General features: G+C 46.2%; 1 protein-coding gene across 8 annotated transcripts in view; it reads right to left on the bottom strand.

Moving 5' to 3' along the window:
• The window catches only part of USP34 (ubiquitin specific peptidase 34), a 1,084,964-nt gene that overhangs the window by 999,569 nt on the left and 67,501 nt on the right, over nucleotides 1-17,894 (bottom strand). For all 8 annotated transcript variants that reach the window (XM_033939082.1, XM_033939080.1, XM_033939079.1 and 5 more), the window contains exon 2: nucleotides 1,076-1,163. In XM_033939082.1, the coding sequence (XP_033794973.1) occupies nucleotides 1,076-1,163 (88 nt within the window). The remainder of the gene's footprint in view (nucleotides 1-1,075; nucleotides 1,164-17,894) is intronic.

A 17,894-nucleotide genomic window follows, 5' to 3' on the forward strand; every position in this document is an offset into this window, starting at 1 on the left:
AGACTACACAGATGAAATTACTTACCTATACTGCCACAGTTCTATGGAATTTACATAATCTACCTTCCTCCCCTTTCAGGAGTTGCTGGGAGGTTTTTTTTTCCATCTTTTTCAATGGTTCCTAATCATTAAATTGAGTAGCACTTGATCTGGAGCTGTGCAGGTCCCTTCTGCACATGCATAGCAGCATATTCCTTCAAAAGCACATGTGACAGTGTACCTCAATTGAGGCTGCTTGTCTTCAGAGAATAATGCACTACTGAATGACTGAAATGTTCCTCCCTTCTAACATTTTCTGTAATACCACTCCATCCTTACCAGCTGCCTCTCTCCTCTCCTCCAGGGAAACATAAGAACACAAGTCCATATCACTTAGTTAAGAAAACTAATGCAGTCAGCCAAGAGAGCAAAAAAAAAAAAAAAAGCAAATGGTTACACAATCTCTTGTGAGAGAACTTACTTATCTAGGGTATTTTTACACAAAATAAAATTCATTGTCCCATGCATAAGCACTACATGCAAAATTCAGCTTTAGTCCTTGCCTCACATTTTGCTCTTTAAACTAAGTGCAGAAAGTAAACTACAAAAATGTCCAGCTAACCAAAAGAAAGCAATAGTGCTAGATAAAAAAAACACACACACAAAAAAAACAACAACACACAACCCACACAGCTGTAAATACTGCCAAAACCACCACTCTGCTACTACTTCTCTGCTAATTAAGCACAAGAAAGACAATTGCTGCCTTTTCTAGATAAACCCAACTGAAGAGAAAATATGAAAAACATTGACTGGAGGTAACTGAAGGGCAAGACCACCACACAATAAGATACAAATAATAATGAAAATTTTATAGCTATATTCTATTTCCAGAACTCAATATGGGTACTGGTTGACTCACTGTGCTATCATACTGCTTTCATTGTAAGTCTCATGATTATTAAAATATATTTTATCAAGTTCAAACATCTAGTTTTAAAATTTTTAAGACTGGTACTTTCAACTTTTAACCGCCACTCAATGGGGCTATTATAGAATAGCATTCAAAACCAAAATAAAGTCCACTTCTACATACCTTTTTGTCCAGGAGTTGATAAATGCAAATATCTTCAGAGTATGGTCTTTTCTGAGCTGTAATCCATCACCCCCTTCAATGTCTGATACTGAAGGAAAAAAATTAGTATCATTTATATTATTTTCTTCACTTTCAACACCAAAGATAAAAATATGAAAGGTAACAAATATAATGAAAATTGAGAGACAAGTCGTATCTTCAGTTATCTAAGCACAAGATCAAAAATATTAAGACTTATTTTTGCCCATCTATTTTGCAAGACACCTATTAAAATAAATTCAATATGGAAATAGATGTTATACATGAACAAGACTGCTACAGCCAAATACTAAATTATTCTCCATCAATAAGCAGGACTGAGTAAGGCACACAAGTGAGTGGTACATTCCAACAGCACTGGGACAGAACTGCTCTCCCAGAGCTCAGAACTAAGTGTACAGTACATTTCTGAGCATGCACAGTTCTTCTCACATGCAGCAGTCTCTTTAGGTCCGTTTTTTCTGTTCAAATGAATATGAAATAAATCCCTCCCATGTTTGTTGTGTGTCTGACACTACTTTTGGTGTGTTTCCTTATAGGATTGTATTACTTAAGATAAAATTTTATCTTACCTGCTGATTTTTTTTTTTTGCTTGAGTTCTGCTAGACTAGTCCAGACAAGTGGATTATGTCCCCCTACTAGATGAGAGCAAAGAACACCGACAATTTAGTGACGCCATCACTACCAAGGCTGTGGAGTCGGTAGATAAATGTTCCGACTCAACTCCTCAGTTTTTTGTACTTCAGACTCCGACTCCAGGTACCCGAAATTTCCTCCGACTCCGACTCCTCGACTCCGACTCCACAGCACTGGTTAATTTTCAGATCGTTAAAATGGAATGTCAAGTTGAGAGAAATGAGCATTTTCGACACCACCTTCTTTTTGCTTTTAACCAAGGTTCTAAGGCCGCAGAAGCTGCTCGCAACATTTGTGCTGTGTATATAGTGCGTGCTATAGCTGAAAGAATCGCTCGTGATTGGTATGCCAAGTTCAAAAATGGAGTCGGTAGATAAATGTTCCGACTCCGACTCCTCAGTTTTTTGTACTTCTGACTCCGACTCCGACTCCAGGTACCCGAAATTTCCTCCGACTCCACATCCCTGATCACTACTATAGAAGTGTGATGCGATCCTGGAACTTGCCAGTATATTATTGACGAGCAGCTATGTAACACTTTAAACAGTATTATAGATGAATGTTATAAAACATTACAAATTGATTCTAGAAACTAATATTACTGAGACTCAGAGCTACAGCACAGATCAACACTATAGTGGATTAATATAGCATAACATTGGGCAGCAACATTAAAAATATGTTTACATGGCTCAGCTCATGGTGTACAAAACCTAAAGTCATATAACCCAGTAGTATATATCACAATCGCAAAAAATAGTATAAAATACTACTTATATGAAACAATACACATCAGTATTGTTGAGTCCTTATCATTTAGGACAAACTATACGGCCTCAGAAATGGAGCCTACGCACAGCAATGTAATCACAAGCTGAGACAATCCGCGTAGTTGAAATGCTCCTGCTCCAATCATTGGCCACTATATACCTATTTAAAATGCTGCTTTTTAGTTTATTTTAATAAATTTAATGTTTAACTCAAAATAGATTACTATAACTACGTTATTTTTCCAAAAACTGAGTGTATTATCCAGATTTGAAAAACTAGACCACAAAAACTTATCTGCTTTGTTTAGTAGTCTTCACTGGCGGAGTCTTTATTATAAAACCTCAATACATGTCCATTTGCCAACGCGACCAGCGTTTCGCGGGAATTATGTACATCCGCTGCGTCAGGGCCACCGGGACATTAACACATACATCCACAATCAGTGCATTCGGTAAAGCTGTTCCCACAAAAGTGTTCAATGATTTTCAATTTAATATAGACGTAGAAAAGTTTGTTAGGAAGTTACATCTAAAAACTTTTTTCTTTGGTAAAGCATGCTAGTAACTCTGCACTATTAAAGAAAAATAAATGAATGGATTACCGGATGCCACTGGTTTGTCTTACTTCTGAAATGATTAGAAGATGACGGAGCACAGCAAGTGTTAAAGGCATACAACATTTCAGATGTGGATGTCATGGCCGTAAAAATTTATGATTTCCTCTTCTCATAGAGTGAGGTGAAGTTTTTGATTTGTCAAGGTGGAATATACTTCACTTTCATCTTCATACAACACTGTTCGAGGTAAACTTCCCAAAGTCCCAGCTGTGCCCCTCTCAATCCCTACAGTTCATCGGGGCCGTGCTGGACACGGTTCGCCTCCGATCATTCCTGCCTCCTCTTCGGCAGGCCATGATAGTGCAGCTGAGCAAGCAGGTTTCCCTGCGGGCTATGGTTTCAGCCAAGCAGATGATGGTCCTCTTGGGTCACACGTTCGCACGCCTCCATCTAAGGGTCCCTCAGTGGACTCTGTCCTCTCAATGGTGACAGGATCGGGATCCTGCTTCTCATCACATTGCGGTGACCCCTTCCTTGAAATGCTCGCTCCGTTGGTGGACCAACTCTTCCACAGCCCGCAGACGAAGGAGGGCCTGCGCTTTCAGAAGCAGAAGGGGAAGCTGCGCCTTGTCGGAAAGAGACTCTCCTGGAAGACTGTCCGGCGGCAAAGCCCGGAAGTGGAGGGAGTAGCCCTCCCGAATGATGGAGAGGACCCAAGAGTCTGCAGTAATCTCCGCCCAACGCTGATAAAAGGCGTGGAGACTACCCCCAATAGGCAGAGGGGGAACACCCGGGGCGGAGAAGGCCAGCCCCCTCCCGCCGGGCCAGTCAAAAAGACGGCGGCTGCTTAGGCGCAGCAGGGGTCTGGGGCTTAGGAGGAGCCCTCTGCTGCTGTGGACGCCGACGAGGAGGGCGAAAAAACGCCGGCATGGACTTCTGCGGATACCGCCGGGGAAGCAGCCTGTAGGACTTCGGCGGAGCGGGCTTCGCCTTAGCCAGGACCAAGGAAGCAAAGGAGCGTTCATGTTCGGAGAGGCGTTTTGTGGCAGCCTCGATGGAATCATCGAACAGCTCATTCCCCAAGCACGAAGATTGGCAAACTGGTCCTGCAGGTTGGGGTCCATGTCGACAATGCGGAGCCACGCCAGGTGACGCATGGCCACCGCGAAGGTCAAGACCCTGGATGATAATTCAAACGCATCATAGGAGGCCTGAAACATGTACAGCCGAAGCTGTGATAGTGTATCCACAAGCTTGCGAAACTCCGCACGGCGCTTGGTAGGCAAATCGGCCTCGAAAGACGAAGGGACTTGATACATCACTTAAGATAGGACGTAAAGGTAAAGTTGTAATTCAGAACTCTGTTTTGCCATCATGGAGTTCTGATACAGGCGCCTCCCAAACTTATCCATTGTCCTGCCTTCCCGGCTTGGCGGGACAGCGGCATACACCTTGGACATGTGAGACTTTTTAAGGGTAGACTCCACCACCAAGGACTGGTGAGAAAGTTGCGCCTTTTCAAACCCTTTAAAGGGCACCGTCCGATACCGAGACTCCATTTTGGATGGAATGGCCGAGATAGCGTAGGGAGTCTCCAGATTGCGAAAGAAAGTCTGCTGCGACACCGGATTCAGGGGTAGCCGCAAAGACTCTCTAGGAGGGTAGGGGAGCTCCATCTCCTCCAAAAACTCCTTAGTATACTTGGAATCTGACTGGAGGTCCAAGTTTAAAGCCTTGCCCATATCCTGAACAAACCTAGTAAAGGAAGAGGGTCTGCTCTCAGAATGTCCCTCAAGAGGAGTGGTGGAACGAGACCGCAAGGCAGCTGAAAAGGAGGGGGAAGCCTCCCTGGAATACTGCACCGGCACATCCGTATCCACGAGCATGGACGCCGAGGACGCCCCGCTAAAAGAACGGGGGGAGTCAACGAGAGCCTGCGCTTATAAGTCTCCGGAGGGGAGGATCCCGGGGTCCGGACAGCGGAGCCCCGAGGATGCCGCCCCGGAGAACCCCGGCCCGAGGACAAGCCTCGCGAAAAAGAGGCCGGACCTCCCGAGGCCGGCTCCTCACGAAGCGGGGTACCCAGCCGGACAGGCGACCGCAACAGACTCGGATTCGACTAGGTAAGGTTCAAGGTTTTGATGGAGCCTGTAGTGCGAGGACCCGGGGACCTACGCCACCTCGGGGGAGAGTCTCGGGGCCGCTTCGCCAGACACTTCAACCGATGCCTCAATCAAGGCCGGTATGCCTCGATGGAAGAGGCGAGGAGTCAGAGAAGGACAGACGCTGAGACCGACGCACTTTGCCCTGGGAAGCCTCGACGCAACGCTCTGGCTGGTCCACAACGCTTAAGGTCGAGGTCGGAGCAAGCTGCGCCAAAGCAGAGGAGAGCTCCGTTGAGATAATCGCCTTCAGCACCTCCTCGAACATCGGCACAGTGACCATGGGAGGCCGGGCAGGTGCAGCAGTGCATTCCACCGAAGGTGACCTCGAGGAAGAGTATTCCCTTATGGTAGAAGCACGCTTGGAGGCCTTGGAGAGTGGTCTCGTCGAGGCCGGCGGGACTACACTCTCCGCCTGGATGGCCAGAGACTCCGAGGAAGGCTTCTTCGGCAGCTGAACTGAACCTGAAGGAGGAAGAGGGGACATACCCTGAGCCAAGGTCTTCGAGATCGAGGCCGCCAAGGCCTTCAAGGTCGAGGGAGACTTGCCCGGGGCTGAGGTCTTTGAAGCCGACGTCGAGACCAGGGTCGAAGCAGGAGCAGCCTCCATGGCGAAGAGCTCCGCAATCCTGGCCCTATGTTGCCAAAGAGCCCGAGGCTGAAGGGTGGCACAACAAGGACAGGAGTCCTTTGGGTGATCCATACCCAGGCACAAAATACACCAGCGGTGCGGGTCAGTGATGGAAATAACCCGACCGCACTGGGAGCGCTTCTTAAACCCGGTGAGAGGCCGGGACATAAAGTTCAAATGGCCGCAGCCACGCGAGGCCAAGCGGCCACGGTGAACCAGGAGCCCCTGGTCCCCGAGTATGAAATACAAAAAAAGAAAAAATACATGATCAATTAGGGAACGAAGTAACAAAACCACACAGCGACTCCCGAATAAAATAAAGAAGCCGCGGTGCTAGAAAGGCACTTAGAAGAACGCAGAGAAGAGAGACAGGGCTTTCTGGCTCCGTGGAAAACTAAGAACTGAAGACCACGAGAAGGGGATGCGCCCTCTAATGGATCAGGAAGGCACACGCATGCGTGGGCAGCACTAGCAAACTTTGAGATCTTCAATCAAGTTTGCTTGAAAAGCTGTCTGCGACGGGGCTCCGTGGATGACGTCACTCACAGCCACATGTCGAGAATATGCTGCCTGCTTGTTCTGGGATAATCCTCCTTTCTAGCATCCTCTGGCTTCCAGGTCTCACCTTCAAACCAGCCTGCAGAGGATCACTGGTCAGCTATAGCAATCCTAGCAGGCTGCCATCAGCCCTCCGCAGCACGTTCTCTCTACTGCGGCCCCACCCTTCCTCTGACGTACAGAACCGCGGTCAGAAGGCAAGTGCTGCAAAGGCTAAAGCAGCCTGCTAGGATTGCTACAGCTGCCCGGCAATCCTCTGCAGGCTGCTTTGAAGGTAAGACTGGGAAGCCGAGAGAGAGAAGGTGGATAATGAGAGGGAGGGAGGGAAGGAACAGGGTATTTTCTCACGGGCCAAATTTAATTACCTCTTCACCCTTCCCTGCTTCCCCTGTCCAGCAGTACCCCTTCTCCCTTCCTTCCTACCCTCCTCCCCTGTCCAGCAATACCTATGTTTTGGAGCTACAGTCTGTACACGATCTCGCACACTGGGCAGGAAGAGAGACTCTGATGCCGGCGTCAGCCGACTTACAACTTCCTGCTGCCATCATGTATACCAGGACTCCTGCCTTCACGTATCCAGCAAATATGCAAAGGCAGGAGATCCGGCATATGCAACAGCAGCAGGAAGTTGCAAGTCAGCTGATGCCAGTGCTGGAGCCTCTCATCCTTCCCAGTGTGTGAGATCAAAGGCTTTGCTAAAATCTAAATACACCACATCTAGTGCACAACCTCTATCCAATTCTCTGGTCACCCAGTCAAAGAAATTGATCAGATTTGGCTGACAAGACCTACCTCTAGTGAATCCTTGTTGCCTCCGGTCCGGTAATCCACAGGATTCCAAAAACTTCACTATTCTCTGCATTAATTTGCTTACCACAGAAGTCAAAAGACTTACCGGTCTAATTCCCTATTTCTTCCTTACATCCACTTTTGTGGAGAAGGACCACATCCGCCCTTCTCCCAGTCCTCCGGTACCACTCCTGACTCTAGAGACTCATTGAATAGGTCAGTCAGCAGAGCTACCAGAACTTTCCTAAGTTCCTTCAGCACCCTCGGATGTATACCATCTGGCCCCATCGCTTTGTCTACCTTTATTTTAGCTAGCTCCTCACGAACACAACTTTCTAAAAATCAATCAGGGTCTATTACTCCTCCATGCCTATTCACGTTATCTTCTGCAGTCCCACTCCCAGCACTTCAGCCATGAACACAGAACAGAAATATTTGTTAAACAATTCGGCCTTTTCTTTATCAGCTTCTACATATTCCCCTTGTCTGGAATTGGTCATAGAGCAAAAGGGTACAGATAAGAGAGATTTATCCGATAAGCGGAGTGCCTGACGGGGAGAGATGAGAGATACTGAGGAGCTGCAGAGCTATTACACTTGTAGGCCAGTAAGAGGAATTTGAACTATGTGCCGAAAGGGATAGCCAATGAAGTGACTTGAGAAGAGGGGTAATGTGGGCTTAGCGACACTGATGGAATATGAGGCGTGCAGCAGAGTTCTGAACAGAATGAAGGAGAAAGATGGTTTAGTAGAAGCCTAGTAAGAAGCAGGTTGCAGTAGTCTAAGTGCGAGGTGATGAGGGTATGGATGAGTGTCTTGGCAGTGCACTCTGAAAGGAAGGGTCTGATTTTAGCTATATTGTAGAGAAAGAAATGACAGGTTTTGGCAGTCTGTTGGATATGTAAAAAGAGAGGAGTCAAAGATTACCCCAAGGTTGCGAGCCAATAAGACTGGGAGGATGAGGGTGTTGTTCACAGAAACAGAGAACGAAGTCCATGGTGGTGACTCCACTGAGACCTTCAGCTTGCGTTCACATAGGATCGCTGCAACCGCCGCTTTGGTTCCGGAGGTTTCCAGAATCTCAAGACGCCATTCGTAGTATATTCTAGGATACTCCGGCATCACTCAGCGTGATTTTGATGGCTCGGCGAGGTCATGGTCACCATACAGGTCAGGCTCTTGAGTTGGGGGGCTCAATGCCTTCAATCCTCGGCACAAGTAATCTGCTCTCACAAGCTGACTCAGTGCTTGTTCATTCCTCTAGAGTGGTGCTCGATCCGACTGGCACTTCAGTTTCAGGCCTTTCTTTCGCAATGGCGTTAAAGGTCTTTTGTCACGGGGTCATGACGGTAGTATTTCTCATAGCCTAGGAGGTATGTGTAGTCCTCAGTTGGCAAACAGAGTTATGGTTCTGCTTCAATCTCATCTTCTTCGGTCGCCGTATTTTGGTCTGAGACAGAACACTCTTATACATCCTGGAAATTGGGATTGTTAGCTTGAGCGTTCCAGCTCTTTATATAGGGGTGAGATCTCCAAGTGCACAGCTTCCTAGCTTCTTCAGCAGATGCAGGGAGTGTCAGTCAGCGGAAGTAGGCGCGTTGATTCTTTTTCGCCTCTGGTTTGTCTTTTTTTAGTGTTTTCACCTGGCCGTTGATTAGATGCATGTTACATCTCGGGCTCGCTTTCAAGGCACGGTGAACATGGTATTTCCAGATTGTCTGCGCCGTCCATGGGAGGCGGAGCTGCTAGTCTTTTGAATGTCCGACTGTTGAGATTCCGGGCTCCTCTGGATTTTTTCCCACGGGGTCCGATCATAGGTCCCAGCTGAGGTGTCAGTGTTGGACGAAGCAGCTTCTTTCTTCTTGTCTTCGGGCGAAACCGGCGACTGGAGGGTTTTCAATTCTTGGGTGGTTCTAGAGGTATACCACCCTTCCAGACTTCTCTGTATTGTATTCTTTCTTTTTTCCTACAAGGGTGTTCCCTCGGGCTTAGTGCTTAATTTCGGTCGGCATCTTGGGCATTCTTAGCTTGTTACATGAGCTGGGTGTCTCGCTCTTCCCTTGCTTCTCCGTTTCATGTACTTCAGTTCCTATAAGGTCTATATCTTCATGTACTTCAGTTCCTCATAGGACTATAGTCTTCAGGTAGTTCTTTGCAGTTTACGGCTGGCTCCGTTTGGTTGAGCCTTTACAGGAAAAGCTGTTACAACGGGGTTTCTTGTGGCCCTGACTTCAGCTCTGTGGTTTTCTGAAGTGCAGGATTTGTCTTGCGCGCTTTCTTTTTTGACGCTTTATGAGTTCTGGGGTGTCATTTTGGACAGTAGCATTGTTTCTACCTAAGGTGGTGTCATTCCTTCTTCCCAGCTGCTCTCCCGCTTCCTTCCGGCATTCTCGGAGGAGGAATGGGAAGGTGTGCTTTTATTTTTTGCATTTCTTAAAAGTGCGTGGAATACTTTTATCCTATCTGTATGTTTCTAACCACTTTGTCGTTTATATCACCTCTGTATTAATTGAGGGATACGAGAAGGGTATGTCACCATACACAGCCTCCATTACTCGATAGGTTCACGAGGCTCTTGTTTCCGCTTACTGGTTGACAGGGAAGCAGTTGACGGAAGCTCTTCATGCCCATTCAACCATAGCGATGCATGCTTCTTGGACTCTGTTCAGAAGTTTTTCATTAGAGGAGATTTGTCATGCAGCTACTTGATCTTCCAAGTCTACCTTCTCTTAGCTTTAACGGTTTGATGTGGTGCCTTGTGCAGCAGCTCTGTATGGGGCCTCGGTTGTTGCAGAGGCGGCGTTTATTGCCCACCCAGATTGCGGATTTCTTTGCTACATCCCATTGGTCTCTGGATTCATCTGCTGCTGTTGCTAAGGAAGGAAAAATTATGTTCTTACCTGTTAATTTTCTTTCCTTTAGACGCAGCAGATGAATCCAGAGCCCCACCCTTTCTGGATTTTGTCTGTCTGATCTTTCTTTTGCAACTTTCGAGGTTTGTTCTTATGGTTGGTTGTGTTGTATTTTATTGCCTTTTGAAATTTGTTATGGGAAAGAAGTTTTTTACATGCTATGCCTATTGATGGTTACATTACATACTTGGGCAAGGAGCTATAGTGGAGCTGCAGGAGGAGTACCAGCCAATAGGACCACCTGTTAATCAGTTTCTCTATCTCCGCCTGCTGGTAGACGTGTGCTATCCCATTGGTCTCTGGATTCATCTGCTGCTGTTGCTAAGGAAAGAGGCATTAGATTTTGGGTGTGGTGAATAAATATTGACATCTTATATGGTAAACAATTTGTATGGGCTTTATCGATTTGCTGCTTTGCTGTTTACTCTAGAATACCATTAAATCTTTCCTTAAAGCAGATCACTAATGAGGATAACTGCTCGTAAGCCTAAAGCCTTTGACAACCAAAAGGCTTGAACATACAACAAAGCCAAAGCTGCCCCCCCCCCCCCACACACACACACACACACACACACTGTAATGAGGAAATAAATGCCACTAGGAATCTTAGAAAGCTAGACTGGACCTTTCCAAGGCTCAGGCCACAAGACTTGGTTTAAAATCTCTAATAACCCCATGAAGAGAACAACCCCTAGTCAGTCATAAGCCTATTATGTCCAAACAATCTAGGAAGTATCCAAAGTACAACTCATGACTGGATCCTTTCACTTGATAGGAGACTGAATAAGGAGAGGCATAAGGATCAGAAGCCTAGTGACAACTTACAAGACTGGTCTGAAGCCAAAGAAATAGGCTCAGGAAAATAGGCATTGGGAGAAAGGACTTGACCCTCTAAATTCAAGGCTACTGGACCTCTTAGGAAGTAAAAGAGCACCATCAAATTTCACCTGACCTTTAGAAAAAGTGAAAAGTTTCACACTTAATGAAGCATGAGTATCACCAAGATCTACAGTTCACACTGAAATCTAAAGGCCAGACAAGTACAGTACTTTTGAATTAAACAGAAGCCACAGAAATCCAAAGGGGAGAAGCCTGAAGCTATTCATTATAGATTCCTGAAAGAGGGTATTGTTTCTAAGTATCCCAACAGAACCTAAGGACCAAGCTGCAAGGCAAATCACAATAACTTGTAGACTCAGGGCTGGATTCTCAAAACTTACCGTGCCTTTAACAATGGTTGCTAAACCGGTTCCAGCTGGTTTAGCATGCCAGTATTTTATCATGTGATCATCAGAATGGCTTACCGTGGTCTTTTCCAAGCTTCCTAGCAGCCTCTGACTCTGCTATTAAAATGGTAGTAAAATGGGCTCAATATCTATATGAGCACTCCGGGAATTCTCTATCATCATTAGACGATTTTCCAAACTAAGTGCCAGCTTTTAGCGTCCAAAAATTACCGCTGGTCCAGGAGTGCCAATACTGTGAAAAGTGTGTTTCTGGCTGTGGCTCATGATAAAAATTTAAAAAAAAACCAAAAAAAAACAATAAAACCCACACCTCTTCACTTATAGTAATACAATGATATGAAAAACAAAATCTCAAAAGCACACGTCTCAAGCACATGTCTTATACATGCTTGTTGAAAGCCAATGATTGCACCTCCCCTCCCCTTCCCTCCATCCAATAGCGCTGGCATACCTATGACTGACACGACTATGTAGAGTTTGCTGGTAGTTCTCCATCCCTCAACCACCCACACATCTCTTCATAGTGTATTCTGCGCATGTCCCACATGACTGATCTCATGTAAATTTGTCAACCCTCTGCAAACCTTATGCATGATTCTTTGAGAAGGGCTCATCTTATTTATAACTGCTATAACAACCCGTCTGATTTTACTGGTGATATTAGAAAATCTGGACATCAACGAGATAATGAATACTAAACTCCCCTCCAACTCAGCACCAGTCTAAATCATTGCTACTGAAGTTTTCAACTAGAGTGAAAGACTCCCCTCGGCAAACACTCAAGGAAACAAAAGGACAATTCCAAGCATCTTCATGAAAAGCACTGCCAAAATACAGCAGCTCATCTGGCAGAATGATGCCCCTAAGCTTAAACTCCTGAAGCAGACTACAAACCAGAAGGAAGAAAGGAGATCTTGCCCCCAGGTCTCCAACTTTGTTTCAAAATGACAAGCATTGGAAGATGGGGAAGTGAGGGGAGAGAGAGGATGGGACATAGATGCCAGACCTGCAGGGGGAGGGGACATGAATGCTGGACCTGTAAGTAGAGGGGAAAGGGGAGTGAGGAGGAAGAGATGCTTGACCGTAGAGAGGGGGAGAGATATGTCAGACCATGAGGCTTAGGAAAGAGTTCAGGGTGCAAGTGAGAGAATAAGTGGTGGATGGGGTGAGGAGACATGGATGCTGGACCCACAAGTGGGGGTGAGGAGGGATGATAGAGAGAGGAAGAGAGACTGATCAAGACCAGAAAGGGGATGAGAAAAGAGGAAGATATTCTTAGCCAGTGGAGAGAGGGAGAGAGAGATGCCAGACTATGGGGGCCAAGGAGGGAATTCAGGATGTAAGTGTAAGAGAGAGAGGTGTAATTTAGAGGGAGACAGAACTGCAGTTGGAATGAGAGGGGGGAACTGAGGAGGTATGTAACCTGAGAAATACAAATTCTGACCCTGGCCCCAGATAGTTGGAGCACTGAGAAAACAGAAAGAATTCAGAATGGTAAAAAAAAAAAAAAAAAATCCAAGAAGCTGAATCAGGACATATTCTTGCTGTTCCAACACAAAACTAGGAAAAATATTTGCTGACAACTCTTGGCAGATTGGCCACATGGAAAAATTATGTTCTTACCTGTTAATTTTCTTTCCTTTAGACACAGCAGATGAATCTAGAGACTAGTGGGATAGCACACATCTACCAGCAGGTGGAGACAAAGACTGATTAACAAGTGGTTCTATTGGCTGACACGCTTCCTGCATCTTCAGTATTGCTCCTTGCCCAAGCATCCTGAGCCAGTAATATGCTTAGTATACAAAAAACTTCTTTCCCATAACAAATTTCAAAAGGTAAAAAAAACACCGAAAAGAACTACCAACCATAACAAAACTTCTTAAAGTCACGAAATACAAACCAACAGCAAATACCCAGAAAGAGCAGGGCTATGGATTCATCTGCTTCATCTAAAGGAAAGAAAATTAACAGGTAAGAACATAATTTTTCCTTCCTTAGCAACAGCAGCAGATTAATCCAGAGGCCAGTGGGATGTAGCTAAGCAATCCTCATTTGGGGTGAAAATCAAACACCGGCTCCATAATAAACGAAGCAACATAAGTAGCCTCCGGACATGCTACGCCAACTAACTGGTAATGGTTAGAGAAGGTATTCTTGGACGAACAAATAAGCGCACTATAAATCCCCTTTAAGTGAAAACCATTGCTCTGGTTAAATGGGTATCAAATGTTTCCAGCAACTGCTTCCCTACCATCCAGTAAGCGGAAGCAATGGCCTCTTGGAACCATTGAGTGATGGACGCTTTGGATGCTGCCATACCTTTATTGCGTCTCGCAAATAATACAAAGAGATGATCTCAAGTTCGAAAGTCGTTAGAAACCTGCATATAGTGTAGAAGCATCCTACCACTTCTAAGAAACGCAGTGAAGAAAAGCGCGTTCCCCGCCCCCCCCCCCCCAAAAAAAAAAATCAGGAAGGAAGTGGGAGAGCGGCTGATATGAAATGATGATACCACCTTAGAAAAAACCATGGTACTGTCCTGACATCCCAGAATCCGTAATTCACAAAAAAGGATCCCAGGAGGACAAGGCCTGCAACACAGAAACCCACCGAGCTGGAGTCAGGGTCATAAGAAACACTGTTTTCAACGTCACATTCTTTAGAGTATTATTAGACAAAGGTTCAAGCGTGGCCTTTAGCAAAACTCTCAATAACTAACCTAAAACTGTACTCCTGACAGGGCTTCTTAACAGATGAACGAATATGCTGTATTCCTTTCAGGAACCGAACTACCACACACTGAGAAGCAAGCGAAGAGTGAGACACCTGGCCCATGAAACAATCAATGGTCGCCATTCAAAACTGAAAGGAGTTATACGCTAAGCCCTTGGCTACACCCTTATGCCAAAAAGAAAGAATATAAGGCAGAGAAGTCTGGAAGGGCGAACTACATTAAGTACCGAAGAATCAAAAACCCTCCAGACGATAGCATAAGCCACAGATGAAGATGTCTATTTTGCCTGGAGAACAGTAGAAATAACCTACTCCTAATAATCCTTACGCCTCAGCCATGGCTTTCCAAGAGATAGGCCGCAATACCAAAGTGGGACAAATTTCCATGTTGATCAACCCCTGGGTAAGTAAATCCGGAGGTAGCAAGAAGCATAACGGCTTGCCCACCGACAAACCCCTCAGGAACTACCAGGATCATTGTGCCGTGAAAGAGAGCCAAGGGGAAATACTTTAAAAATGAGTACCCAGAGACCAATAAAGAGCGAGCACATTTACTCCCTCTGACTCCCACTCCCTGTGTCCGCTGAAGAACCGAGGAAGCTTGCATTTCGAGACGAGGACGAGGATATGAGGCTTAAGTTGTAGGAAATCTCATCTCTAGACAATAATCTGGAACACCTGAGCGGACAGTTCCCAATTTCCAAGATGTAGAAGATTCCTGCAGTCTAAACATTTTTCCTGTCTCGCAATGTGAGCCGCCGAGAGAAGAGGAAGATGGGCTACCGCCTATTGAAGTAGGACCATTGCCTCTACCGGCAACCGAGGACTTCGCGTACCTCCGTGGCCATTGAAAAAAAAATTTAAAATACCATCGCCTTGACACTGTCCTAAAAGACCCTCAAACGCCTGAAGAGCTAGCCTGATTGTCCATAACTCCAGAAGACTGAGCTAGAACAGAGTCTCCTGCTGAGACCAGACTCCTTGTTCCGACTATTGAAGGCACTGAACACCCCAATCCAAAAGACTAGCATCCTTGGTGACTATGAGACAGTCCAGCGAAAATCGTGGCATGACTGAACAGGTTGATTTCGCTGAGCCACCAACTTATACTGAGCTATGCTTGATAAATCCATTCGATACTACAATTGTAGCGTTCGGATACCAGGAACTACAGGAACAGAAGCAACTGCTGCAGCGTTCTCATGATAAAGTGAGCCCAAGGCCCCACTTTCAGAGTCGCCACCATGGATCCTAGAACCTGTACATAATCCCATATTCTCTGTCTGGGTGACTGAAGAAGGCGGTGAACCTGAGACTAACTAGTTGCCCCGGACTCTGGTAAGAAACACATTCCCCACCTTTGTGGCGAATATCACGAGAAGTTCCAATGATTAGGACAGGATAAGAGAGCTCTTTGGAAATTTGAAGATTCATCCCCAAAGACTGAAGAAAATAAATCACCCATTCGCATCTCTGTCAAATTGTCCTGGCTGGAAGACGTCCGACTCAACCAGTCGCCAAGAAAGGATGTACCTGAATCCTCTCTTTGCAATGAAACTACAATCACCTTCTCAAATGTTTGTGGAGCTGTGGCTAAGCCAAACGGCATTAGCCGAAACTGATAGCGCTGCTTGAGGACAGCCAAGTGAAGATACTGCTGATGTAGTGGCCATAAGGGAATATGTAAATAATCCTCCTTGATATCAAGCACTGTAAGGAGCTCCCCTGGTTGTGCCACTGTAATGACCAATCTCAGTTTCCCTTCGGAAATGTCTAACTGTGAGAAACAAATTGACCCGTTTGAAATCCAGCCCTGGTTTGACCAATTCCCTCTTCTTGGGTACTATGAAGTAAATAGAATAACTTCCCTTAGTTCCAGAAGAACTGAAACTACTGCCCCGAGTTCCAGTAACACTTGAAGGGGGTCTCGCACCAACATCACCTTTGGATGCTCAATACACGGTGACACCAAGAAAGAAGCTGAAATGGGAGAAGAAAATTCAAAGTTGCAATCATCTTGAATAATGTCCAAAGCCCCCTGACCTGACATTATTATGCCTAAAGAGCTGTCAGAGGGAGTCAAGACCCCTTCAAAGTGAAGCGGAGAAGGTTGGGGAATGAGCTGGACGAGAGTTGTACGTTCTAGATAAAAGAAAAGAACTCTCCTGCGAAAAATCCAGTCTTGCGATGTAATAAAAAACATGTTGGAATTCTGAAACCAAAGCTGCGATGGGGAGGACTTAAAAGAACTACTAGGATTAACCTGCAGCAACTACTGTTATTCGGAAAACCTACAATCCACTACTAACTTCATGAAGCTTCTCCAAAAACCTACTGCCCTTAAAGGGAAGGCACACTAGACGTAATCTAGAAGCTGCATTCACCGCCTCATGGGAAACGATCTGAACCTTGACGGCTATAAGGCAAGGCTCCCATCCCAAAAGAGAACTTCAGGGATGATTCCAACAGCGACATAGCGGTTGCCACCCTGTGGGTTTGGAGGAAAATGAAGCTTACCCCTGGTTAGGAGTAGCTGCACAGCCCTTCCTGTCAGTTGAGGGGTGCCTATCACATACAATGAGAAGATGGCGACCTGAGAATCCTGTGCAATAAGCTCTGAAACCTGTAGGTCCTGCCACCCTAGTAATAGAGAAAGACAGTCTTGCCCACAGGAAGATGGGAAGAGCCATTATGCCCCTAGAGCAGTGGTCTCAAACTCAAACCCTTTGCAGGGCCACATTTGGATTTGTAGGTACTTGGAGGGCCTCAGAAAAAAATAGTTAATGTCTTAAAGAAATGACAATTTTGTATGAGGTAAAACTCTTTATAGGGGGTCACATGATGCACTCAGCCTGAATGGACGTATCAAATTATCTCTCCCGATCCCGGAGCTGATTTATCGGCATTTTTACGGCCCCTTTCAGCCCTACTGACCTGCATCCTCACTCAGCAGCCGGGGTAAAAGGCAGGCTATTTGCTGGTACCATTTTAAGTGGAGGTTCCGCGGTACGCCGACTAGAATATCGAAGGCAGCCAAACTACCTAGAGGCCCTTTTACTCCTGCCAAGATGGCGGCGGCACAGTCCCCAGCTCCAGTACAACTCAGCCCAACCATCACCTTGCAAGCAGATGCCATTGAGGAGCTTAAAAAACATCTAACGGCTTTTCTGGACGACAAACTTACCCGACTGCAAACCACGGTTGATGGGATGAAGGACACAGTCGAACGACAGGCCGTCTGCAGCACGTGGAGGATTGAGTGTCGGCGCACAAAGATCGCACCGTGGCTTTGGAAGCCGGGGCTCATGCGCTTGAAGAGAAGTGCCGCCGGCTGGAGGAAAGGGCGGAAGATCTTGAGAACAGGAGTCACCGGAACAATATCAGACTTGTGGGTCTACCGGAGTCTGTCGCCGCGGCGGATCTGCTTCCCTTGGTTTCTGCCTGGCTGCCCAAAGAGCTGGCCATGGACACAGGAGGTGCTCCCATACTGGATGAGAGGGCCCATAGGCTGGGGATCCGCAGGGATGGAGCTCAAAGACCACGACCGGTGATCGCTCGCCTTCTTAATTTCGCCGACAAGCAACTACTCATGGCCAGCGATAAATCGAAGGGTACCATTTCCTATGAGGGGCAACGACTACTGCTGTTTCAGGACTACTCCCCATGAGTGTCAGAACAACGTCGAACGATGGCCCCGTATTGTACCCAGCTCCACCAGAGACAGCTCTGTTTTGTCCTGAAAAATATCCAGCCAAGCTCCGGGTGCATCATAATAATAGGGT

The sequence above is a fragment of the Geotrypetes seraphini genome, chromosome 3 (assembly GCF_902459505.1).
Source record: "Geotrypetes seraphini chromosome 3, aGeoSer1.1, whole genome shotgun sequence".
Lineage (NCBI taxonomy): Eukaryota > Metazoa > Chordata > Amphibia > Gymnophiona > Dermophiidae > Geotrypetes > Geotrypetes seraphini.